Below are 25,732 nucleotides of genomic sequence, written 5' to 3'. Positions count from 1 at the left end.
CACCTGCAAAATATCCCTTTTTGGCGGGGGTGGGGAGAGAGAGAAGGTTTCTGATTGCCGGCAAAAGTTTTCAGAAAACTCCCACTCTGGACCCCCCATTTCCCCCTACCCCCCCAATCTCTATTTGATTTTTAAAGGTCGGATCTATCCATCTTAACATCAATTGGAACAGAGCCAACCCCCCCCCCCCGCTTTTCCCGGGAGGAAATCCCTCCTCACACAGGAGCGCATAACAAGTTGCTAGACCTCTCGATGTTTCGCATTACAAAACGTAGTTCAAAACATCCAGAGAGCAAGCCGATGCAGTTATTTGCAATTATGTTTCTCCTTCACATTTATATAATATTTTACTAGGTTGTATACAAATGCAACAAGAATGAAAACACACAGTAATGAAAATGAAAAAAAACCTAAAACAGTATTAATCAACCCCCCATAAAAGGATTCCCTGAATCCCGTGACTTCCCTCCACCCCCCTCTCCTGGTTCCTTAGCCATAATTTTTTCCCCTACCGAATATAATTATTACTCCAAACTTATTTTTCCTTCAGTTTTTCTATAGTGCCCCTAAAATTACAAGTCTTCTTAAAATCCTGCCAGTTTGTTAACCTGTTTACAATACGAAATTCTGTTTCTCAAATCGCCATCGCAGCCAAGTTTAGCTTAAACCCAGCACAACCGACGGGTTTCAGCTAAATTTGCCTGCACGGACGATTTGAAAAAGGCTGCGCGGCTGCGCGGGCGATTTGAAAAAATAGCAGCTTAAAAAAAGAACCAACCTCAGGGACTTAGGCAGTAACAAAAATGGAAAATAAATAAATACAAAAATAACCTTAAACAGTATTTATCAACCCCCCAAAAAAGGATTCCCTGAATCCCGTGACTTCCCTCCACCCCCCTCTCCTGGTTCCTTAGCCATAATCTTTTCCCCTACCGATTATAATTATTACTCCAAACTTATTTTTCCTTCAGTTTTTCTAGAGTGCCCCTAAAATTACAAGTCGTCTTAAAATCCTGCCAATGCGTTAACCTGTTTACAATACCCAATCGTGTTTCTCAAATCGCCATCGCAGCCAAGTTTAGCTTCAACTCAGCACAACGGAAGGGTTTAAGCTAAATTTGCCTGCGCGGACGATTTGATAAAATAGCAACTTAAAAAACCGAACCAACCTCAGGGGGTGGGGAGAGATTGAAGAGTTTCTGGTTGCCGGCAAAAGTTTTCAGAAAACTCCCCTCTCTGTCCAGCCACACTCTGGACCCCCCAATTCCCTCTACCCCCCCCCCAATATCTCTATTTTATTTTTATTGGTCGGATGGATCCATCTAAACATCAATTGGAACAGAGGCAACCCCCCCCCCCCCGCGCTTTTCCCGGGAGGAAATCCCTCCTCACACGGGAGCGCACACCAAGTTGCTAGACCTCTGGAGGTTTCGATTACGAAACGTAGTTCAAAACATCCAGAGAGCAAGCCGATGCAGTTATTTGCAATTATGTTTCTCCTTCACATTTATATAATATTTTACTAGGTTTTATACAAATGTAACAAGAATGAAAACGCAGTAACGAAAATGGGAAAAAAAATACAAAAATAACCTAAAACAATATTAATCAACCCCCCCCCCCAAAAGGATTCCCTGAATCCCATGACTTCCCTCCACCCCCCTCTCCTGGTTTCTTAGCTTAATTTTCCCCCTACCGAATATAATGATTACTCCAAACTTATTTTTCCTTCAGTTTTTCTAGAGTGCCCCTAAAATTACAAGTCTTCTTAAAATTCTGCCAATGTGTTAACCTGTTTACAATACGCAATTGTGTTTCTCAAATCGCCATCGCAGCCAAGTTTAGCTTAAGCCCAGCACAACCGACGGGTTTCAGCTAAATTTGCCTGCGCGGACGATTTGAAAAAGGCTGCGCGGCTGCGCGGGCGATTTGAAAAAATAGCAGCTTAAAAAAAGAACCAACCTCAGGGACTTAGGCAGTAACAGAAATGGAAAATAAATAAATACAAAAATAACCTTAAACAGTATTTATCAACCCCCCTGTTATGTACTGAGCTGAATCCTAGAACAATAGGATTCAGAATCAGCGGGAGCTACCCAATCCAACTCCAGGTGGAAGTGAATCCGCAACCTGATTGGCCTGCTGGAGCAGCCAATCAGGCGGCTGGCAGAAGTGAATCTGCTACCTGATTGGCCTGTAGGAGCAGCCAATCAGGCTGCAGGCAGAAGTCAATCCACAATATAATTGGCCCACAGGTGTAGCCCTGAAGTAGCCAATCACGCAAGGCCCATTGTGTAAATAATGTATATAAGCAGATGGTTTTGGGAAAAGAGCCATTCGTCTTCTCTTCTTCTCCTTGATGAATATGAGCTGAATAAAGAGCATGAAATTCACTCTCACTCCGAGTATATTTCACCCCCCAAAAAGGATTCCCTGAATCCCGTGACTTCCCTCCACCCCCCTCTCCTGGTTCCTTAGCCATAATCTTTTCCCCTACCGATTATAATTATTACTCCAAACTTATTTTTCCTTCAGTTTTTCTAGAGTGCCCCTAAAATTACAAGTCGTCTTAAAATCCTGCCAATGCGTTAACCTGTTTACAATACCCAATCGTGTTTCTCAAATCGCCATCGCAGCCAAGTTTAGCTTCAACTCAGCACAACGGAAGGGTTTAAGCTAAATTTGCCTGCGCGGACGATTTGAAAAAATAGCAACTTAAAAAACCGAACCAACCTCAGGGGGTGGGGAGAGATTGAAGAGTTTCTGGTTGCCGGCAAAAGTTTTCAGAAAACTCCCCTCTCTGTCCAGCCACACTCTGGACCCCCCAATTCCCTCTACCCCCCCCATATCTCTATTTTATTTTTATTGGTCGGATGGATCCATCTAAACATCAATTGGAACAGAGCCAACCCCCCCCCCGCTTTTCCCGGGAGGAAATCCCTCCTCACACGGGAGCGCACACCAAGTTGCTAGACCTCTGGAGGTTTCGATTACGAAACGTAGTTCAAAACATCCAGAGAGCAAGCCGATGCAGTTATTTGCAATTATGTTTCTCCTTCACATTTATATAAAATTTTACTACTTTTTATACAAATGTAACAAGAATGAAAACGCAGTAACGAAAATGGAAAAAAAAATACAAAAATAACCTAAAACAATATTAATCAACCCCCCCCCCAAAAAAGGATTCCCTGAATCCCGTGACTTCCCTCCACCCCCCTCTCCTGGTTTCTTAGCTTAATTTTCCCCCTACCGAATATAATGATTACTCCAAACTTATTTTTCCTTCAGTTTTTCTAGAGTGCCCCTAAAATTACAAGTCTTCTTAAAATTCTGCCAATGTGTTAACCTGTTTACAATACCCAATCGTGTTTCTCAAATCGCCATCTCAGCCAAGTTTAGCTTAAACGCAGCACAACCGAAGAATTTAAGCTAAATTCGCCTGCGCGGGCGGTTTGAAAAAGGCTGCACGGCTGCCCGGGCGATTTGAAAAAGACTTATATTTTATAAATTTTGTAAGATACAGGGTTGTTTCTTTGTTTTACACAATCAAGCTGTATATATATGTTGTGTGAGAACATATATATAATATTTTACTAGGTTTTATACCAATGTAAGAAGAATGAAAACACACAGTAACAAAAATGAAAAACAAAAAATACAAAAATAACCTAAAACTATATTATCCATCCGAAAGATTCCCTGAATCCCGTGACTTCCCTCCACCCCGCTCTCTTGGTTCCTTAGCCATAATTCTCTCCCCCCCCCCTACTGAATATAATTATTACTCCAAACTTATTTTTCCTTCAATTTTTCTAGAGTGCCCCTAAAATTACAAGTCTTCTTAAAATACTGCCAGTTTGTTATCCTGTTTACAATACGCAATTGTGTTTCTCAAATCGCCATCGCAGTCAAGTTTAGCTTCAACCCAGCACAACGGAAGGGTTTAAGCTAAATTTGGATGCGCGGCCGATTTGAAAAAGGCTGAGCGGCCGATTTGAAAAAATAGCAGCTTAAAAAAAGGACCAACCTCAGGGACTTAGGTAGTAACAAAAATGAAAAACAAAAAATACAAAAATAACCTAAAACAATATTATCCATCCGAAAGATTCCCTGAATCCCGTGACTTCCCTCCACCCCGCTCTCCTGGTTCCTTAGTCATAATTTTTTCCCCTACCGAATATAATTATTACTCCAAACCTATTTTTCCTTCAATTTTTCTAGAGTGCCCCTAAAATTACAAATCTTTTTAAAATCCTGCCAATGTGTTAACCCGTTTACAATACGCAATTGTGTTTCTCAAATCGCCATCGCAGCCAAGTTTAGCTTCAACCCAGCACAACCGAAGGGTTTAAGCTAAATTTGCCTGCGCGGGCGATTTGAAAAAATAGCAGCTTAAAAACAGAACCAACCTCAGGGACTTAGGCAGACGATGCTACTCTCTGTAGCCAAGGGGTCGCTGGCTGCTTGAAGCTGGTTGAAGACGATTTCCAGTGATCCACACGAAGCGAAGATGGCGACCTCTCCTGAACCCTGCAAATTCAAGTGCAAAAGCTTTGTAAACGGAGGGTATAAATAGTCGTGGCTGCCGAATGGAAAGTGGGGTGGGGTCAGGCGGGGGCGTGGCAACATCTCAAACCGTCGTCCCCTCTCCTACCCCCACCCAACCAGAACGCAGAGCGTTGACCTTGTCTGGACAAAAGCGGGATAATTCAAATTGCGCAAGAGAGACCAAAGCTGGTTTTCAGATATACAGTATTGGGGGGGGGGGGGGGAATGTGTACTTTTTCTCTATTGAATTTATCTAGCTCACCTTTTAGCTTCCAATGAGCTTCTGGTTCCTGCTTTGCAGGGGGGGGGGGTTGAATAAGATGAGCCTTTGGGTCCAACCCTGCAATTCGATGATTCTGTGAATATCAGCTACTTGGAATTGCAGTTGTGGAGAGGGTTGTTGGGCTCAGGTACCATTTGCAGACTTCCCATGGGGGAGGGGGTATTTATTTATTTACTTATTTACTTATTGTATTTATTTCCTGCCTTTTCCTCCACGAAGCAAAAGGTGGCATGTAGGGCTTATCTCACCCTCCTCATTTAATCCCCAACAACAACCCTGTGAAGGAGGTAAGGCTGAAAGGCAGTGGCTGCCCCAGGGACACCCAGTGAGCTTCATCATGACCGAGTGAGGATTTGAACCCAGGTCCTGCACCACCCCCTGGCTCTTTCAATCATAGAATCATAAAGTTGGAAGGGACCATGAGAGTCATCTAGTCCAACCCCCTGCAAGGCAGGAATCTTTTGCCCAACATGGGTCTTGAACCCAAAACCCTGAGTCTAGCACTCTACCAACTAAACTGATGTTTAGTCAGAAGCTTCAGGCACAGTGACTTTCTCACTAAGCATAAAATAACTCATAAAGTCTCCTTTTTTCTCCCCTTTAGCTATCATTTTTACCGTTTAAAATTTTTCTTCCCACATTTTTCTTACCTTTATTATTATTATTAATATTATTATTTTTAATTTTACTTTTTAACTTCATTTTTAAAAATCCCCCTTTCCCCGCTTCCCCAATATCAACACTTCTACATCATTAATATCACCCCCATCTCCCACTTTTAATACATAGACTCCACCCCTTCATTTTATACACCAAATCCCCCCCTTTACTCATCTCATCATCCTCATCTACCCCACTTCTCACCCCCACCCCCACTTTTGTCACTGTTGTTTGACTGCTGGTTGGCCTGCCTTTAAATTGAACATCATTGATAAAGATGTTGAATAAGACTGGGTCTGTCTTGGGCCCAGTCTAATTCAACATCTTTATCAATGACTTGGATGGTGGGCTTGAGGGCATCCTGAGCAAGTTTGCAGATGACACCAAATTGGGAGGGGTGGCTAATACCCCAGAGGACAGGATCACACTTCAAAATGACCTTAACAGGTTGGACAACTGGGCCAAAGCAAACAAGATGAATTTTAACAAGGAGAAATGTAAAGTACTACACCTGGGCAAAAAGAAGAAGAAGAAAGGCACAAATACAAGATGGGAGACACCTGGCTTGAGAGCGGTGCATGTGAAAAAGATCTAGGAGTCTTGGTAGACCACAAACTTGACATGAGTCAACAGTGTGATGCAGCAGCTAAAAAAGCCAATGCAATTCTGGGCTGCATCAATAGGAGTATAGCATCTAGATCAAGGGAAGTATTAGTACCACTGTATTCTGCTCTGGTCAGACCTCACCTGGTGTACTGTGTCCAGTTCTGGGAACCACAGTTCAAGAAGGATACTGACAAGCTGGGACGTGTCCAGAAGAGGGCAACCAAAATGGTCAAAGGCCTGGAAACATTGCCATATGAGAAACGGCTTAGGGAGCTGGTTATGTTTAGCCTGGAGAAGAGAAGGTTAAGGGGTGATATGATAGCCATGTTCAAATATATGAAAGGATGTCATGGGGAGGAGGGGGAAAGATTGTTTTCTGCTGCCCCAGAGAAGCGGACACGGAGCAATGGATTCAAACTGCAAGAAAGAAGATTCCATCTAAACATTAGGAAGAACTTCCTGACAGTAAGAGCTGTTTGACAGTGGAATTTGCTACCAAGGAGTGTGGTGGAGTCTCCTTCTTTGGAGGTCTTTAAGCAGAGGCTTGACAGGCATATGTCAAGAATGCTTTGGTGGTGTTTCCTGCTCGGCAGGGGGTTGGACTGGATGGCCCTTGTGGTCTCTTCCAACTCTATGATTCTACGATTCTATGAAACCTGCTTGTCTGACTGTTTTTGAGAGGGGAGCCCTTTCCCTCCCAACTTCCCCACCCCCCTTTGTCTTTAAAAAAATAATAATAATTAAAATACTGTGGTAGAAGGCTGTGTGGAACAAAGCTGGGAAGCTGTTAAAAATCTGGGAGACTGAAGCAAGAGACCACGGTGGGCGCTAAAAAAACCCAAAACATAACAAAACAAAACGCAAGGGAAGAGGGGCTCAACCCCAATGCATTTTAAATCTCCTCCTTGAGAGTGGGAGTGAGGGGAGAGGTGGGCTGAAGAGGGCCATAAGGAGGCACAGACCGAACCCGAGTCCACCTCCCCAGTGGCAGACCCATTGGAGGAAGGCCTGAGCCCAGAGTCCCACTGGGAAAGACCTCTGGGTTTTGCCTTATTTTTTCCCCTTTTTATTTTATTTATTTTTTAAAAAATAAGTTAAATAATTAGTTTTTGGTTCATTAAATACATTTATATATTACAATTATACATTTTTGTTATTTGAACTATAAATATCGTGAAATTATGGTGTTTTTTCTTGAAGTGGCACACCGCCTGAGTTATGCTCAGTTTTTTGGCAAATTTGGACACACCAAGCTCAAAAGGTTGCCCATCACTGCTCTACATTGATGTATGAAAGGCAGTCTATAATCTCCAGATAGGGCAAAATGATTCATTTCTCAAAATTTATATGCCGCTTGTTGGACACAAAGCATGACAAAGTGGTTTAAAATAAGAATAAAATAATGTTCTTATGACCTGTATCCCAATCACGCCTGGAGGGTTGAAACTTCAAACAAACCATTCCTTGCAGAGGGTGGAAAGAATCTCAGTTATTACCAGTATTTATCATCCCAGATACACTCCTGTTGTTGTTGTTGTTTAGTCGTTTAGTCGTGTCCGACTCTTCGTGACCCCATGGACCATAGCACGCCAGGCACTCCTGTCTTGCACTGCCTCCCGCAGTTTGGTCAAACTCATGTTCGTAGCTTCGAGAACACTGTCCAACCATCTTGTCCTCTGCCGTCCCCTTCTCCTAGTGCCCTCAATCTTTCCCAACATCAGGGTCTTTTCCAAGGATTCTTCTCTTCTCATGAGGTGGCCAAAGTATTGGAGCCTCAGCTTCACGATCCGTCCTTCCAGGGAGCACTCAGGGCTGATTTCCTTAAGAATGGATAGGTTTGATCTTCTAGCAGTCCATGGGACTCTCAAGAGTCTCCTCCAGCACCATAATTCAAAAGCATCAATTCTTCGGCGATGAGCCTTCTTTATGGTCCATCTCTCACTTCCATACATCACTACTGGGAAAACCATTGCTTTAACTATACGGACCTTTGTCGACAAGGTGATGTCTCTGCTTTTTAAGATGCTGTCTAGGTTTGTCATTGCTTTTCTCCCAAGAAGCAGGCGTCTTTTAATTTCGTGACTGCTATCACCATCTGCAGTGATCAAGGAGCCCAAGAAAGTAAAATCTCTCACTGCCTCCATTTCTTCCCCTTCAATTTGCCAGGAGGTGATGGGACCAGTGGCCATGATCTTGGTTTTTTTGATGTTGAGCTTCAGACCATATTTTGCGCTCTCCTCTTTCACCCTCATTAAAAGGTTCTTTAATTCCTCCTCACTTTCTGCCATCAAGGTTGTGTCATCTGCATATCTGAGGTTGTTGATATTTCTTCCGGCAATCTTAATTCCTGAAACGGCTGGGCCCATGAATGGAGGTAAGGTGGATGTGGTCAAAGATACACTCCTGACTAAACTTAAAAAGACATCCCGGTTTGCAAAAGCTATGAGCTGTTAAAGTGAATTAATCCAATTAATTTGAAAGGACATTGCCTTGACCCCTGGGGGTCTGGATGCCAACAAGTCTTGAGGCCAGGAATAGGTTATCAGGCTCACCTTTATCTTCTTAACAATGGGGAATGCCCTGGGCAATTGCCTGACTTAATGGGCTTTCTTTGCAAATGTAAAAGGGGTTGGGTGGGGAGTGGAAAGAAGCCAAGTCTGGCAAAACCTATACAACCTATATGTATGTACAGTATATACAGTTGAAATTGAAATTATGCAACCCCCATTGCAAATCATGTTGATTAACAATATTTACAGACTTTCAGCCGTTTGCAATGAGCAAATAAAAGCAATGGAAATGGCTCAACAAAACGATGCTTCAGGTGGTCCCCCCCCCCAAATTCAGCTGAAATTGCAATTTATACTGAGATTGCAACTTTTATTTTTGCTTTTTGATAATCTGTGTCAGTGCCAGACTCTGTACTAACACCAGCATCCTTAACAGTAACAGGATCTGCCTCTTTCTTACTTGTTTCTGCATCTCCATCCCCAAATGGGATGGCATTGAAAATGCCAAATTTGTCCCATTTTGGGTTGCAATCTATGCTTCTGATCAACCTTATCAGCTTTGTGTCTGTCATTAACACATATAAACAGTAAATTGCAAGAACTCAGGCCAGGAGGAAGATGAATTTCAAATAAGTCTTCAAAAGGTTTTATTTATGTAATGATAAGATGAATTCAAATAGGAATCAATTCCAGTATGATACTGAGGCGAATAAAAATAAATTCCAGTGAAAAAATCCCAGGACAAGGCCCTGTTTCGCCAATTCTTCATCAGCAATGTTTTAATGGTCAGAGTGTACCAAGTATGTTTGCCTTCATACATACAAACAGGAACCCCAATTTCTACTGTCATTAACACATAGCCTAGAAAAATGCCATGTTGACCACATTTACTTAACTTGTTCTGCAGAGTGTGCACCCATACCTCTGAACCGAAATGTTTTAAATGTTTCACGTATGTTTTTTTCTTGTAAAGAATTTCATATGGGGTGCAACCAATGTCTGACTGGTATCTGTGATTATACACATAAGAAAAACAGCTTAGGGCATCACAACAAAAGGGATTGGGTAGGCCAGAATCATGCAACAGAGTTGCAGATGACACCAAATTGGGAGGGGTGGCTAATACCCCAGAGGACAGGATCACACTTCAAAATGACCTTAACAGGTTAGACAACTGGGCCAAAGCAAACAAGATGAATTTTAACAAGGAGAAAATTAAAGTACTACACTTGGGCAAAAAAATAAAATAAAAAATGAAAGGCACAAATACAGGATGGGAGACACCTGGCTTGAGAGCAGTACATGTGAAAAAGATCTAGGAGTCTTGGTAGACCACAAACTTGACATGAGTCAACAGTGTGATGAAGCAGCTAAAAAAGCCAATGCAATTCTGGGCTGCATCAATAGGAGTATAGCATCTAGATCAAGGGAAGTAATAGTACCACTGTATTCTGCTCTGGTCAGACCTCACCTGGAGTACTGTGTCCAGTTCTGGGCACCACAGTTCAAGAAGGATACTGACAAGTTGGAACGTGTCCAGAAGAGGGCAACCAAAATGGTCAAAGGCCTGGAAACGATGCCTTACGAGGAACGGCATAGGGAGCTGGGTATGTTTAGCCTGGAGAAGAGAAGGTTAAGGGGTGATATGATAGCCATGTTCAAATATATAAAAGGATGTCATATAGAGGAGGGAGAAAGGTTGTTTTCTGCTGCTCCAGAGAAGCGGACACGGAGCAATGGATTCAAACTGCAAGAAAGAAGATTCCACCTAAACATTAGGAAGAACTTCCTGACAGTAAGAGCTGTTTGACAGTGGAATTTGCTACCAAGGAGTGTGGTGGAGTCTCCTTCTTTGGAGGTCTTTAAGCAGAGGCTTGACAGCCATCTGTCAGGAATGCTTTGATGGTGTTTGGCAGGGGGTTGGACTGGATGGCCCTTGTGGTCTCTTCCAGCTCTATGATTCTATGATTCTATGAGTGGAACAATGGGGTCATTGTCCAAGGTGGCAAATTTGAGTAAAATCCAGCATCGCCCGAGCTCTACAAGTACGGCTTTCTCCCGATTGAAGTGCAGAGTGTTTGAGGATCGGGACATTTGCAGGGAATGTTTACAAAGCTATTGTACCACCGGCGTTACTGTATGCTTGCGAAACATGGATCACTTATAAACACCATCTCCAACTCCTCGAAAGGTTCCATCAATTGTGTCCCCAGTAATTTTTACACATCACTTGGGAAGACAGGCGAATTAATGCCAGTGTACTGGAAGAAGCAAAGATCGCCATTGTCAAAGCAATGATTCTTCAACATCATAGAATCATAGAGTTGGAAGGGACCACAAGGGCCATCCAGTCCAACCCCATGCCAAGCCTTGTTGAATTGGTCATGTTATGCAGATGCCTGATGATCGTCTTCCAAAACAACTACTCTATTCCTAACTAAAAATGGAAAGCGTAATGCTGGTGGTCAACAAAAGAGGTTTAAAGATTGTCTCAAGGCAAATCTTTAAAAATGTAGTATAAACACTGACAACTGGGAAACACTGGACTTTGAGCGCTCCATTGGAGAGCAGCCTTTACCAAAGGTGCCCTGGATGCTCAAACTCAGGACAAAAGGGGAAAACGTGCTAAGAAGAAGGCAGTTTGGCACACCAAACTGATCATCATGATCAACATGATCAACTCCCGCCCGGAAGCCTATGTCCCTACTGTGGAAGGACGTGTGGATCCAGAATTGGCCTCCACAGTCACTTACAGACCCACTGTTAAAACCATAACAAAATTAAAAAATTCCTTCCAGCAGCACCTTAGAGACCTACTAAGTTTGTCATTGGTATGAGCTTTCGTGTGCATGCACACTTCCTTACATACACTGAAACAGAAGTCACCAGGTGCTTAGTGAGAGGGTGGGGAGGGGTATTACTCCCTCCTTGTGGTGGGAGTGGGTGATTGACTGACTGATAGCTGTTGATGACTGTATGACTGCAATTGGTCTTGCAGGAAAAAGCAAGGGGTGAGATGGCTAAAAATAGCTTTATCATGTATAAAGAGATAAGAATCCAATGTCTTTATTCAGACCTGGTTTCTCCATGGTTTTAAGCTTGGTAATACGGTAAGTTGCAGTTCAGCAACTTCTCTTTCCAATCTATTTCTGAAATTCTTTTGTAATAAGACAGCTACTTTGAGATCTTGTCCAGAATGTCCTGGGAGATTGAAATGTCCTACTGTTTTCTCTGTCTTGTGATTCCTGATGTCAGATTTATGTCCATGTATCCTTTGGCGTAGGGTTTGGCCTGTTTGTCCAATATAGAGAGCTGAAGGGCCCTGTTGGCATTTGATGGCATACACAATGTTAGAAGATGAGCGATTAAATAGTCCTGAGATGGTATGTTGGATGTTGTTGGGGCCAGTAACGGTGTTGTCTGGGGTTATGTGGCAGCAAAACCGTGTTTTTGAAGACAATCTTACTCGGCTATGAGTGATCAGCAAAGAAGAAAAAAGAAGAAGAAGCTTTCATTTTTAAAGTCCAGTAGTAAGGTCCTATGTCCTCTAGGAGAAACAATATAAGCCTACATTGATTCCTGCCCATTTGTTTAAAGCAATTTGAAGTAAAGGAGTCTGAACTAAAGCGTTCTGTCATGGATGTTTTAGTTGAGATTCTTTGGGGTCCCTTCCAACTTTCTAATAGTGTTTTAAAAGTATGATGTGAATGGGAGGTAAGGTATCCCTTTAATGGGAAGCCCAAACGCAGGACCTGGATGCAAAAACAACTCTCTCCACGCATGAATCCCATAAACTGGGATTCAGAACTACGGCTGCCTCCAGCTGCTGTGCTTTTCAAAGGCTTTAAATTGTGGAGTTTCAATCACTAGCTAAAAGAAAAAGAAAGCCAGGCCTCTGGTCACACAATTTCCCCAAAATTTTGTTTCATTTTAAAAAAACCTTTATTTGCAGATTTAAAAGAGAAAAAATAACCATAGAGCAACGAATACAAATAGTAACAAAAATACAAATAGTAACAAAATACACACAGCACATTATATACATAGTGCCCATCACATACAACACTATGGCACCAGATGGCGCTGTGGAGTCCCGTCTTTCTCTCCCGGATTTCCCTGTTTAAATTTACAACACGTTTAAGTCAAACTCTCCTTTGATGTGCTCAGATCCAGTCTATATGTCCAAAAGGCATCCGCACAAAACTGGCATCTCTAAGACATATTATCAAATGTAGCCAAGGCAATGCAAAAGTTCGTTATTTATCAAAATGTGTGTGCTGTGTACAAAACTAAGCAGAAATAGCTCATTGCATTGCATTGCATAGCATTTGTGGTTTAGCACGCTCGCCTTTCTGCACTGCTACACATGAGGCAGCCCAGGAGCCACAGAAATGATGAAAGAGCTCACATCCTACTACAATGCAATGCCAGTAAGTCATAAGGGGGGGGGGAATGTGACTCTAAAAATAAACAAGTCAATCAAAGTGATGCCCAATAATTCCTTTCAAATACAATGGGACAGTGATAAATGATATTCAAAAACATCGAAGCCACGAGATGCTGCAGTACAACTCCCAATAGCCCCAGGCTGGTGCAAATCCTATGTGGTTGTTCTGTATTTTGGTGGGAAGGTGGGTTTTTGCTACAAAATACAGACCACCACCCAAGTTCTTTGGGGGAACCCAGTGGCTGTGATGCATGTGGCCGATGAGAATTGGAGTCCAAAATATTTGGAGGGCACCAGATTGTGAAGGTTGCTGTAATTATTCATGTGCTTTCTCCTGAAGGGATACCATCATAGCCACACTCTCCTGGCATTCTTTGCTACGACCTAAAGCGGTTTGCTCTGAAGGATGCTGATCCCAAACTCATTTCCTGTGGGGATTCTTGAATGTGATTCATGGCTCTTAGCCAGCCAAACTCAGCCCTCCAGCTATTTTGGGACTACAACTCCCATCATCCCTAGTTAACAGGACCAGTGGTCAGGGATGATGGGAGTTGTAGTCTCAAAACAGCTGGAGGGCCAAGTTTGGGGGGTGCCGGCTCCTAGCCGTTGAGTTTCTCCCATGTGCAAATTTTGTAATGTGAATTAACATGTGTATTCCACCCAAACCTTGATGTTTATAAAGTGCGTTCCCTTGCGTGAATTCTCTGGTGAAGTTTAAGACTTGATTCATGGCGGAAACTCTTCTCACACTGGGAACATTGATACGGCTTCTCCCCTGTGTGGATTCTGTGGTGCCTGTTCAGGTTTCCACTCCAGCTGAAGCTCTTTCCGCACTCGAAGCATTTGTACGGCTTTTCCCCTCTGTGGATTCTTTCGTGCACTCTCAGGTACTTGTTCTGAACAAAGCTCTTTCCACACTCTGAGCATTTATAGCGCTTTTCGCCAACACGGAATCTCTGGTGTGCACTAAGGTCTGAACTGTGAGAGAATTGCTTCCTGTTCTCTGAATACTCATGTGGCTTTTCTCCCATGTGGATTCTCTGATGTTTAGTAAGGTTCATCCAGCCAATGAAACCCTTTCCACACTCTGAGCACATCAACAGTCTCTCTCCATTCTCAATATTCCTTTTCTTGCCTGCATGATGTTCTGCTAGTACCCTGTTTCTCATATTTTAAGACATACCCATAAAATAAGCCATAGCAGGATTTTAAGCATTCAAGGAATATAAGCCATACCCCGAAAATAAGACATAGTGATAGGCGCAGCAGCAATGCCGGCCGCGGCAGGAGGAGGAAAAAAATAAGACATCCCTTGAAAATAAGCCATAGTGTGTTTTTTTGAGGAAAAAATAAATATAAGACATGTCTTATAATATGAGAAACACGGTATTGGAACTTCACGGAAGCCAGCCCCCACAGAAGCCAAGCGTTTCTTCCTCCACTTCTGCTTTAGTTCAATTTTCTTTCCTTGAGGAATGTTTTCTTCATCCCTTTCACGCCCATCACCTGAAAGAATCAAGAAGGAGGAACAGATCCTCAAATCAGGAAGGAAACTCAAAGAATCAAAGAAAGTAGAAAATATTGAGTGGGGAGGCAAATCCTTTCAAATACATTAAACAGCCTCTGATGGTGAAAAGGAAATAGTAACTGATACTGTTACACAAAGAGTCGGACACGACTAAACAACAACAACAACTGTTACACACGCCACATTATATATGTTCCGCAGTTGTAGGAAATTGATATTTTAGTATGGAAGTCTCTATACTTTGGAACTCACTGCATATTGATATGAGACAAGTGCCTTCACCCTTTTTGGCACCTGCTTAAAACATTTTTGCTCAGACAAGTCTACCCAGATATCTAGAATACTGATGTGCTTGTAGTTTATTACTATTTTTAATCTTTTGAATTTCTGTTTTAACTGGGCGAAGCACAACCCAAATCCTGCAGGGGAAAACTGTAGTTTGATGATACAACATGTGCCTTGCTTTGAGGTTTTTCTATAACCAAGCACCAAATATTTTTGTGTGTGAAACAAGTAGCATAAATTATTAGCAGTAGTAAATCCTCCCTCCGTCAGCAGGTCCTGGGGTGGTTTACAACAATATAAAATTCGTAATTTTAAAAAGGATTTTAGAAAATTTTACAGTCCCGGGAAAGGGATGGGCTCTCACAACACGTCTCAGGTCTCAAGGCCAGGGTAGAGAGCTACGTCTTCAGCATTCAGTTACAGGTAAGAGAAAACAGGTATGTTTTTATAAATATTTTTTTAAACTGAGGGGAGCCCCTGCTGTTTCTTTCAGAAGTGAATTCCAGAGCGCAGTAGACACCACTAAAAAGGTCCTGCCTCCCTCTGGTGCCCACCAGCTTAATTAAGGAGGGCATGGGAGTCTGGTCTCACAGAAATAAAAATGTCTGCCAGGTATCTGCATAACTTGCTAGGCCAAAAATGCAGGGAGTCCCATCTCAATTAAGCACCTACCTGCTAATGTCTCTTGTTCTTCAGAGCCCTCAATGAATTCATTTTCCCATTCTTTCTGCAATGTGATGCCAGATCTGGAAATTGGTAGTCCTTTTTTTGAGAGAAATAAGATATTGTTATTTATTCAATTTCTATACTCCCCTTTATCAGGGTGGAGTACAACATTAAAACACATTGCACAGCATCAATGACAAAAAGAGCATACTGACAGACACCTAATTATGATCATAATAATAGTCCTGCTCCCCACACTTTTGCAAGTCATAGATTATTTAATAGGCATAGGGCCTGGTTAATGGTATAATGCTGCCTTAAAAGTATAACATGGATGGGGCCAGAGCTTATTTGATTCCTTTTGACCTGCACTTTCATAGCATATATCAAGGAGGCTTGTGGCATAAATTCAATTAAATCAGAATAAATATCTGTAAAATGGTAAGCCAGTAAGCTTACTGGGATATGATATATAATGAATTGAAAAGGATGTTCAAAATAACCTTTGTATAAAAAACAAAACCAGAAGCTTTTCTTTTGGGAGTTACAGGGACAGAACTACCTAAATTGTATTGAAATTTATTTATGATAAATTTATTTATTTAAGAAATCAAGATAAACTTTTTCTAAAAGAATGGAAACGCCTTATTGAATATTTACAGATGAATTGCTAACAGATAAAAACACCAGCAGGGTTACTGTAATAACCTGCAGTTTCATACAATATGCAGAAGATATAAAAAAATAATTTAAGGAACCGCAGAAAGATGGGGAAGGGAGTCAAACTTTGAAATGTTAAAATGATTGTGAAATTAGAGAAATGTATAAATTTGAAAAGTATAAATAAACTTTAAAATAATAAAAAATAATTAAATATCTGTAAAACGTGTTTACAAACATCAGTATAACAGCAACAGATACTAGCTGGCTGAAGGGGGGGGGGAATCCATATTGTAAAGATGTGACTAAAATGTACAGTTTTTAAGAGACATCTGAAAGAAGGCAGGGATGGCTCCTGCCGAACCTCCACATACAGGGAGTTCTGCAGGGTGGAGCCTGCCACACTAAAGGCCCTGTTAGCTACTGTCTCACGCTGTGACGTTTCCCACAATGCACTGCCGCATACAAAGAGCAGCAACTATTCCTCCTCTCGGGATCTATCAGGCAAAAGCAAGAAGAAGCCTTACCTAAAGATACCAGATTCGCATAATTCTCCTCCATGACTTCTTTGTGCAGCACTCTCTGGCCCGGATCCAGCAAAGCCCATTCGTTCTCTTTGAAACGAACTGCCACCTCTTCAAGGGACACGGGAACCTGAAAGAGGGATGTCCCATCAAATCCCACACCTCTTGCGGGGTCTGAAAAAGGAACCCGGGTGGTCCCCTGCCCATTTCCCCAATGATTCCACCCACCCCGTACCTGTTCCAATTGGGCAGAAGCCATTCCCAGTCCGGCACAAAGAGGAGGAGGTCTAGAAGGAACCTCTGGGGTCATCTCGCTGTCTCCAAATGTTGTTTGACATCCTATTGGGAAGACGAAGAAAACGGGGAGGCATTTTAGGCCCTGTGATTTAGCCCAAATGCTAATCTAGTAGGCATCCATGTTGGGTGTGGTGTCTCTTTGTTCTAAGCTGCTGAAGAGAATGGGTGTGTTATTCTCCATCTCCAGCAATATAGCCTGAGGCTAAAAGAGGCTGCAATGGAGAAGAGACAGAGCTCTGATTTTAACTTGGAATACACAGTATTTGTGAAATAAGTTATTATGCTTTATGCTATGAGCAGTGTAAGAGTTATGACGCTAAGTAAATGCAACTTCTGTTCTTTAAGTTGTTTGAAGTTATGTTCTGTGAGCAAAGCTTCTGAACTACATTTTTGGACTGGATAATTTTTAGTTCAATACAAGGGTGAGTTTTGTTCATCCAGCAGCTTCCACGTGCGCAGAATTAATAATATCAATAGGGAGGCCACCTGAGTGGAAATCCATGAGGGGGAGAGGCCATAACTTGGTGGAAAAGCATCCCCCCAGCATCTCTAGGATAAATAAGACTCCTTGCCTGAATCCCTGGAGAGTCACTACTAGTGAGTGTGGTTGGTTTCATTCAGAATAAGGCAGCTTTCTTTGTCCCTAATCTTTCTCTGCATGCATATATATACAGTATTGAAAATTATGGTTTGTATTCCTATGCAGTCTGAACTCAATGAAAAAAATCTTATCTTTAAATAAGGTGGACTACAAAGAGAGATGTCTCCACCCAACAAGGATTCCTGAGAGGAAACATTAACGCAACCCACAGGATCCAGGCATATTCAAGAGAAGGAGAGACTATGCTGAAACCTGCTCCTTTATGGTCCTCACCCAGAGAGGTGGTGTCCATGTCAGCCTCCTGCTTGACCTCCCTGAACAGTGGCCTCTCGGTGGCATCCTGCAGGATGTTCTCTGCCGTCATGAAACGTGAGTTTGCTTTGGATGACATCTCCTGCACCTGAGATGGGAGCCCATGTAAGGAAGTGGGGGGGGGGGGAGAGACAGGAAACAGGTCAGGCAAAGGCCAGGGGTGCCATTAAATAACAGATGAATAAATGTTCAAGTATTAAGTTACTATTACCGTATTGGCCGGAAAAAAGCCACACTCCCCCCCCCCCAAATTGTGATCTTGAAAAGTTAAAGTGCAACTTATATTCACCACCTTACAAAAAGTATCGGGTATGCAGCCAGGAGCATGGCATTGCAGTGCCTGTCCCAAACGTAGTCTGCCGTCTTCTCCCCCAAGGCCAGGAAGGTAGAAAGTGAGGAAGGGAGCAGCTTATATTCGGGTATTGTCTTCCCCCCCCACCTTAACTTTTCAATGTACGTCATATTTGGGCCAATATTAATAATTAATAATAATTATTATTATTTACCCTCCCTTTCACTCTAAGGTCCCAGGGTAGGTTGCGGCATTAATACACAATACTAAAAACAATTCAAAACTTGGATTCATAAAAGTAAGGTGAGTCCCAAAAGCATACACCTCAAAAGCCAGGGTAAAAAAATGAGCATCACCAGCATTCGCTGGAAGCTGTATAATGCAGGTAACCCGATGTACCTCTATGGGGAAGGAGTGCCACAGCTTAGGGGCCACCACAGAGAAGGCCTTCTGCCTCCCACCAAACCTCTGAGGGTGGAGGAACTACCAAGAGGGCCCCCCATCTGCTAATCCTAGCACCTGAGAGGATCTGGTAATTTATCAGCTGGAAGATTGATCAGTGAATCCAAATACAACTAAAGGATTGGGGCCTTGGAATTACCAGAGCAAAATAGTCTCTCATCTCAGCCTCCTTCTGGTCTTCCGCTTGGCTCATGAGAAAACCTTCGGCCAGGGCCACTGCCTGGGAAGTGGTCTCCGCTCCACATTCCCTGACCCAGCTCTCTATCTCCGGGGGGAGGACAGCCAGGAACTGCTCCAGGATCACCAGGTCCAGCATCTGAGCCTTGGTGTGCCTCTTCGGCTCCAGCCACTGTTGGCAAAGGCGGTGGAGTTGGCTGCAAAGCTCTCGGGGTCCCTCGGCCTCCTGGTAGCGGAAATGCCTGAAACGTTGGCACCCAGCGTCTGAGCTGAGGACGTCCTCCTCACCCAGGATCTCCTGTGCGGTTCTGTTTGAGTATGTCACACTGCCCCTCACCTGGACGGTGTGAGGAGCTACCCTTGCTTTTTCCCCTGTGTCAGTTGCCACAGAGTCTTGCTCTTCCATCTTTCCTCCACAGGGACTGTCATTTGCCTTTCTTTTATGCCTAGGAGGGAAGGAGTGTGTCGTATTGCTGCTTCTTTTGGCCTCGTCAGCCACATCTTTGTGGCATTTCATGAGGTGACTGTGCATTGCGGTGGTGGTTCCCACCTTCTGGCAACCGCTGGGCTTCCCAAGACTAACAGTTTGATGGCACAGATTGCGACGGACCACAGATTTGCTATTGGCATCCTTGGTGAAGAGCTTCCGCACAAAGGATGTTTTCCCATGATGGGCTGGTGGCTCCATGTTGGTGGCAACCTTTGGCTCAAAGGATCCAGAGAAGGTGGAGGAGTTGACGACTAGGGAGTGGGGCCTTTTGAAGCCAGAGGCTCCTCCTTCCTTGAGTACTGGTAGTGCCCTTTCCTCTGCACGGTCCTCCTGTACCAGCACGGTGTTGCCATCCCTTGACTCAAAATTTTGACTGCTGGTGCTCTCTAGCAAAGTGAATCCCCTCGGCTGGCATGCTACACAAGCCAGCGAAGTGGATTGCAATCTAGAAGTGCCTGACTTGTTCAGAGCGGGCGTCAATCCTAAAGTCCCTGAGACAGACCGGGTGCGAGGCCTGGAAGATGCAGTCTTGCCACTTCCTGACGCCTTATCAAGGACATCTCTGTGCTTTCTCATCATGTGACTGTGCATTGCAGTGGTTCCCACCAGCTGGCAACCGTCAGGCCTCCCGAGGCGAACCGCCCCATGGCAGAGACGGCACTGGACCACAAATTTGCTTATTGTCGCGAAGTATCTCCACACGGAAGAGATCCTTTGCCTTTTTGCTGGTGGCTCCATAGCGGTGGCATCCTCTGGCTCAAGGGATGTGGAGGAGGACTGTCTTAGGGGGCATCTGCTTCTATGCAGCTCTGAGACCACGCCTGGGGTGCTGCTCAGGGGAACCTGGCCACGATGGGCTTCTGCTTGTGCTGGAAGTGGCAAGTTCAGCGTGTTGGAACCGGAAGGTTCCTTCTCTTCCTCCACACTGCTCTCCAGTGCCAGAATGAAATCCTCATCCTCCGACTCAAAAAGATCCTCTTGGGAAGACTCCAGTGGAGATTCTTCAGTAGGGTTTTGGGAACCGCTCCATGCCTCTTGTATGCTGAGCTGTGGTCCCAAGCAGTTCCTTTCGATTGTCCTCTCCATCTTATTCTGCAGGTTGCCCATTGCGTAAGAGGCAGTCACTGTGAATCAATCCAGCCAAGTCTAATTTTTTTTGGGGGGGGGCGCGGGCAGGGAGAAAGAGAAGAAGAATAAATCAATCACTGCTTTTCAATAGAAGCACCCATTGAAATTTAAGGGAAGGGAATTTGTATGAGCTTTAATGTGCACTGTTCATCCAAGGATAAAATTGTCGGAGGCTCCTTATTTCCCAAGTCAGAATCTGTTTATAAATGTCAGTTGCGAAATCAGCTTTTCAAACTATAATGTATTTATATATTCACACAGAGACATATAAATATGAAGCAGGCACTGGCTCATAAAGGTTTATGACATAAAAAACCCTGTTTTTTTAAATCCCCAAAGTCTCTTTTTTGCTGCTTATTCATGATGACTGTGAGTGACAACCCCACCCCTATAGCTTTCACCAAGTGCTTATTGTCCCTGTGGAATATTCAAAAGTTTTTATTTATATTTATACTTCATTTAGAATAAGCATCCCAAAGGATACGGGCCTCTCAGCAATACTGCCTCTCAGTAATTTGTATGGATAACCTTGTATGCATTGAACATTTTGTTATGCGTTTGGCTCCCATGAATTCCTGTGCCCAGCGTTTGTTGGAACAGAAGTTTAATCAATGCTTGGAGTTCTAGACATGGGTTGAAGCAAGTGCAAAAATATAAGACAGGCACGTTCCCCATGTCCAGGAGATCACCTGAAAGGCCATTGACACATAAAACATGGGTCACACAGGGGACTATGTCATTCTGGCAAATGTGTGAAGCCCCTCCCAGATGCCTGTGTTAGTTAGATGACAGAAGGCTTTCATCTCTAAGAAAAATATCAATGGAAAGGACTTTCGAAATACAGTACAGCAACTCCATACTTGAAACTATTCAATTGCAAATTCTAGGGCAGGCATAGGCAAACTCGGTCCTCCAGATGTTTTTGGTCTACAACTCCCGTGATCCCTAGCTAGCAGAACCAGTGGTCAGGGATGATGGGAATCGGAGTCCCAAAACATCTGGAGGGCTGAGTTTGCCTATGCCTGTTCTAGGGATCCCAGTTTGATGTATTACTATGACCGAGGGGCAAGTCAGTTAAGCGGTTCAGGGGCAGTGCAACAGGATTGCAAAACTTTGGCACCAGTTTGGAGGGGCCCCCAAATTTCAGGGTTTGTAGTTAATGAAGCTCCAGAGCATGTTTTGCATTTCCCTCAGTAATGATCATTGCAAAGCTGCCTGAAGCTGCGTAGAAGCACCTAATGTATTTAGCTATTAAGAAGGCAAATAGCACCAGCATTTTGCAGTGGTGAGGCAGAAGTCACTTTTGGGGTGCTGGGGTTCCTAGGATGCTGTCTTAGGGACCCTGCTACCACCCACTCACCCCCTGCAACCCCAGACAACTGCACCCCTGGGTGAGACTGACCAATGGCCCCTCCCAAAAATATACATAGAACAATTTAAATGGGGTGGGCTTCTGGTCGCTCGCGCGGCCATGTCGGTCGAGGTTTTGCTCGCGGAGTAAAACCTGGCGCGTCAAGGATTGGGCACGTCGCTCCGGCGCAGCGGGTGCCCTCAGAAATCCCAAAAAGGGCTTTTTGGGAACGTGGTGGTTCGGCAGCGGATTTTGCGGGCTCCCCCCTCCCCGGGAAAAGGCTTTTTTTTAAGCCGCCGAGAGCGAGGGGGTCGTAGCTGCAGCGCGAACGGACCTGGCGCTTCCCTTGACAGCGCGAAGCCGCAAGACTGACTGGCAACAGCGGGCGATTCTTCCTTCAAACGAAATGCAATGAACCGTGAGTAATAAGCGGAATCAATTAGATTAATTGGAGAAATTGAAGTTTGGCCACGGATAAGGGGTTCAAAAGAAGGAAGCCAGCCCCTATCTACTGTTTGAAGCGGCAGCAGCAAAAGTTACTGAAGCCGCAAAGACTTTTTAGAGACTAAGACATTTGCTGGAGAGCTGTCAAACCTCCCCTATGGAGAGGGGGGGGGGAGACGATTTAGGAGTACTCAGAGAACAATTAAGCAATTAAGTTGTAAAGACCAAAAGGGAGTCATTTGCTGGAAAGGAGGACCTGTCAGCTCAGCCAGAGAACAGAGGCTTTGTTAGTGTAACAAAGCCTCAAAAGAACTGGGAAAGAGCTGTGAAGTCTGTTTTTTTTTAATTATTTGGAAAGTTGAGACATTGTTATTTGGAAGCTAAAGACTTGCCACATTGTTGGAATTATATTGAAAAAACTGCAATAGACTGTGATAGATTTTGGCTATACCCCTATGGATTTTACCCCTATGGATTGAAAGTACTTGGTGCCTGTGAGAAAGGAACTTGGTTCCCAGCACCTACTCAGCTGTTTGGGTTTCATGAAGGCTTGGTGACCTTGGGGAACCAGCTGGAGGAATGTGAGTGTTTTCCAGCACTGCAGCCACTGTTGGCAATACAGTGGTGTTTTGAACCAAGAGGAAACGAAACTGATTTCCAGCACGTTAGCTGCTGTGTGGATTACAAAATATTATGGGTTTTGGTGAAAGGAAAGGTGTTTGCCAGCACATCAGCTGCTGTGTGGATTACAAATGATTTGTGACTTGGTTGGTGAAGATCTTAGGTGATTTCTAGCACGTTGGCTGCTGTGTGGATTATAAAATATTTTTAAAGAGAAGTTCTACTGGTCTAGCACACTAGCTGCTAAGTGGATTACAAAATTTGGGACTCTGCAAAGAAGGCACCTCTCTGGACCTGAAGATAGAACAATTATATTGTGGATTACAGCTTTTTGGTGTGGGAAGGCACACTAGCTGCCTGGTGGATTACAAATTATTTGATTGCCATAAAGGCGGAATATATAATTAGAAAATGTCGGGTACCGAGAAAAAAAATGCAATTGAGAAGGGAGTCCAGAGATCAAGCTTTTCAAGAGCAAATTTTGGAATTTATGAAAGACAATAAGCAGAGCCTACAAAGTTTAACTACAGAGGTCAAAGCTACTACAAAGTGTCTCCAGGAATTTAAAGAAGAATTTGGTGTATTGAAAAAAGACCTTCAGGAAGTAAAAACGCAGGTCTCTGGTTTAAATGTGAGAGTGACGGATATTGAAACAAATAAGTTAACAGATTTAGAAAAGTTGCAGGAAGAAACGCAAATTGGGCTTGTCTTTATTGAACTAAAAGATAAGGAGAACCAATTAAGACTCAGAAATCTGCCGGAGCTGGAGAAGGGAAAAGGAGATCTGGGAGATTTAATTGCTCAAGAATTTTCTGATTGGTGGGGCCTGGATAAAGAAGAGATAAAAGCCACTATTTTGAGGGCCTACAGAGTAGGCCCAAAAAAGAAAAAAGACTCTAATTTTTTGAATGATTGCATAGTGGTTTTTCAAACAAAGGATCAAAGAGACAACGATTCTGACAAGGAAAAATATTTTTTCAAGTGGAAATTTCCAGAGGGCCTGGCATTTAAATACAAACAAAAAGAGTATAAGATCCGATCGGTCGATGATAAAAGAAGATTTTTGGAAAGCCACGCAGAGGATTTTAAACTATCAACTGGAGGAGATCAAGGTTTGGGAGCTGGAGCTGGACCAGGAGCATTCGATCCAGAACTGCTGGCAGGATTAGGAGCTGGGACTGGTGCTGGGCCAGGGGAAGACGTTTAAATTATAAAGTAAGATAAGATGGCGTTAATAGTACTTTCGTGGAACGTGAATGGGCTAAATTCAAACGTTAAAAGAAGGAAGATTTACCATGTAGTCAAAAAGCAGAATTTGGATATTATTTGTTTACAAGAGACCCATGTAATCAGGACTCATAGAAAAATTTTACAAAACAAGTCATTGGGCCAAGAATTTATATCTGCTGATAAAGTCAAGAAAAGAGGGGTAGTCATTTATGTAAAAGAAAAATACAATCCTAAATTGTTGTTTAAGGACGAAATAGGGAGATATATTGCAGTGGAAATATCTCTGCAAGGCGAAAAATGTTTGATACTTGGAATTTATGCGCCAAATGAAGCTAAATCAGACTTTTTCAAGATTATACATACTGCGTTGTTGGATTATTTGGATTATAAGATCATAATGATGGGAGATCTTAATGGGGCTGTATCGACGATGATGGATAGAACTCAAAGACATAAAATATCCAATGATGGTAAGCTTCCAAAAACATTTTTTGATTTGGTAGAGAATTTAGATTTAATAGATGTTTGGAGGCTAAGAAATCCATTGGAAAAAGAGTTCACTTTTTTCTCGGACTCGCAAAAGTCAGGAAGTAGACTGGACTACATTTGGATTACAAAGGACTTATGTCCAAAAGTGACAAAAAGCGAGATATGCCCCAGAACTTACTCAGACCACAACGCAGTGCTAATGGAGATGAAACAGTATCTACAGGGTTCTTTTAGATGGAGAATGAATGACTCTTTATTGAGAAATGACCAGATAATTAATAAGGCCCAGAAGATGATGAAAGATTATTTCGAATTAAATTTGAATAAAGGACAAAATATTTCAGTGGTTTGGGACGCCAGCAAAGCAGTAATGAGAGGATTTTTGATTCAACAGAATACAATTTGGAAGAAGAAGAGGAATGAAAAGAAAGAAAATATTTTGGACAAATTGAAAGAAAAGGAAAAAAAATTGAGAGATAATCCGAAAAGTCAGGAAGTTCAAAAAGAGATAAAAGCTTTGCAGGTACAGTATTCCCAAATAGTAAATGAAGAAATTGAATGGAAAATTAGAAGAATGAAGCAAAGATCGTTCGAATCGGCTAATAAATGTGGGAAACTGTTGGCCTGGCAATTGAAGAAAAGACAAAAAGAGAATACAATCATAAAGATTATGGAAGAAGGAAAATCTATTGAGAACCCTGCAGAGATAAGGAAATGTTTTACAAAATACTACAAACAGCTATATAAAAAGGAAAAAGAAGATTTAGATGGGATAGAGAAATTTATAAAAGAAAATGGACTACAGAAAATTCCAGCACAACAAAAGAACCTACTAAATGGATTGGTTACAAGACAAGAGATTGAAATGGCAATTCAAGAATTGAAAAGTGACAAAGCCCCAGGACCGGATGGACTTACCTCCAAGTACTACAAAACACTAAAAAACTGGTTGATACAACCTTTAATGGAGGTAGCAAATGAGATTCTAGGGGGGGGGGGGCAAAGCACCAGAGACTTGGAAAGAAGCCTTTATCTCTCTGATACCAAAACCGGATGTGGACAAGACTCAGGTTAAGAATTATAGACCAATCTCCTTATTAAATGTGGATTACAAGATA

At 42.9% G+C, this 25,732-nt stretch overlaps 1 protein-coding gene across 1 annotated transcript; it reads right to left on the bottom strand.

Moving 5' to 3' along the window:
- Window positions 1-14,506: 14,506 nt before the first annotated feature.
- Window positions 14,507-20,458, bottom strand: LOC148687181 (uncharacterized). The gene is made up of 6 exons (XM_088662536.1): window positions 19,604-20,458; window positions 18,824-19,567; window positions 17,892-18,018; window positions 16,956-17,059; window positions 16,734-16,850; window positions 14,507-14,563 (listed from the first exon to the last, which is right to left on the bottom strand). Exons 1-6 carry the CDS (start codon window positions 20,456-20,458, stop codon window positions 14,507-14,509), a joined length of 2,004 nt encoding a protein of 667 aa, XP_088518662.1.
- Window positions 20,459-25,732: the final 5,274 nt, after the last annotated feature.

Source organism: Zootoca vivipara, chromosome 2, assembly GCF_965207765.1.
Source record: "Zootoca vivipara chromosome 2, rZooViv2.hap1.1, whole genome shotgun sequence".
In the NCBI taxonomy this organism is placed as follows: Eukaryota; Metazoa; Chordata; class Lepidosauria; order Squamata; family Lacertidae; genus Zootoca; species Zootoca vivipara.
Note: the sequence above shows the minus strand (reverse complement) of the source record. Positions and strands in the feature narration are given on the sequence as shown.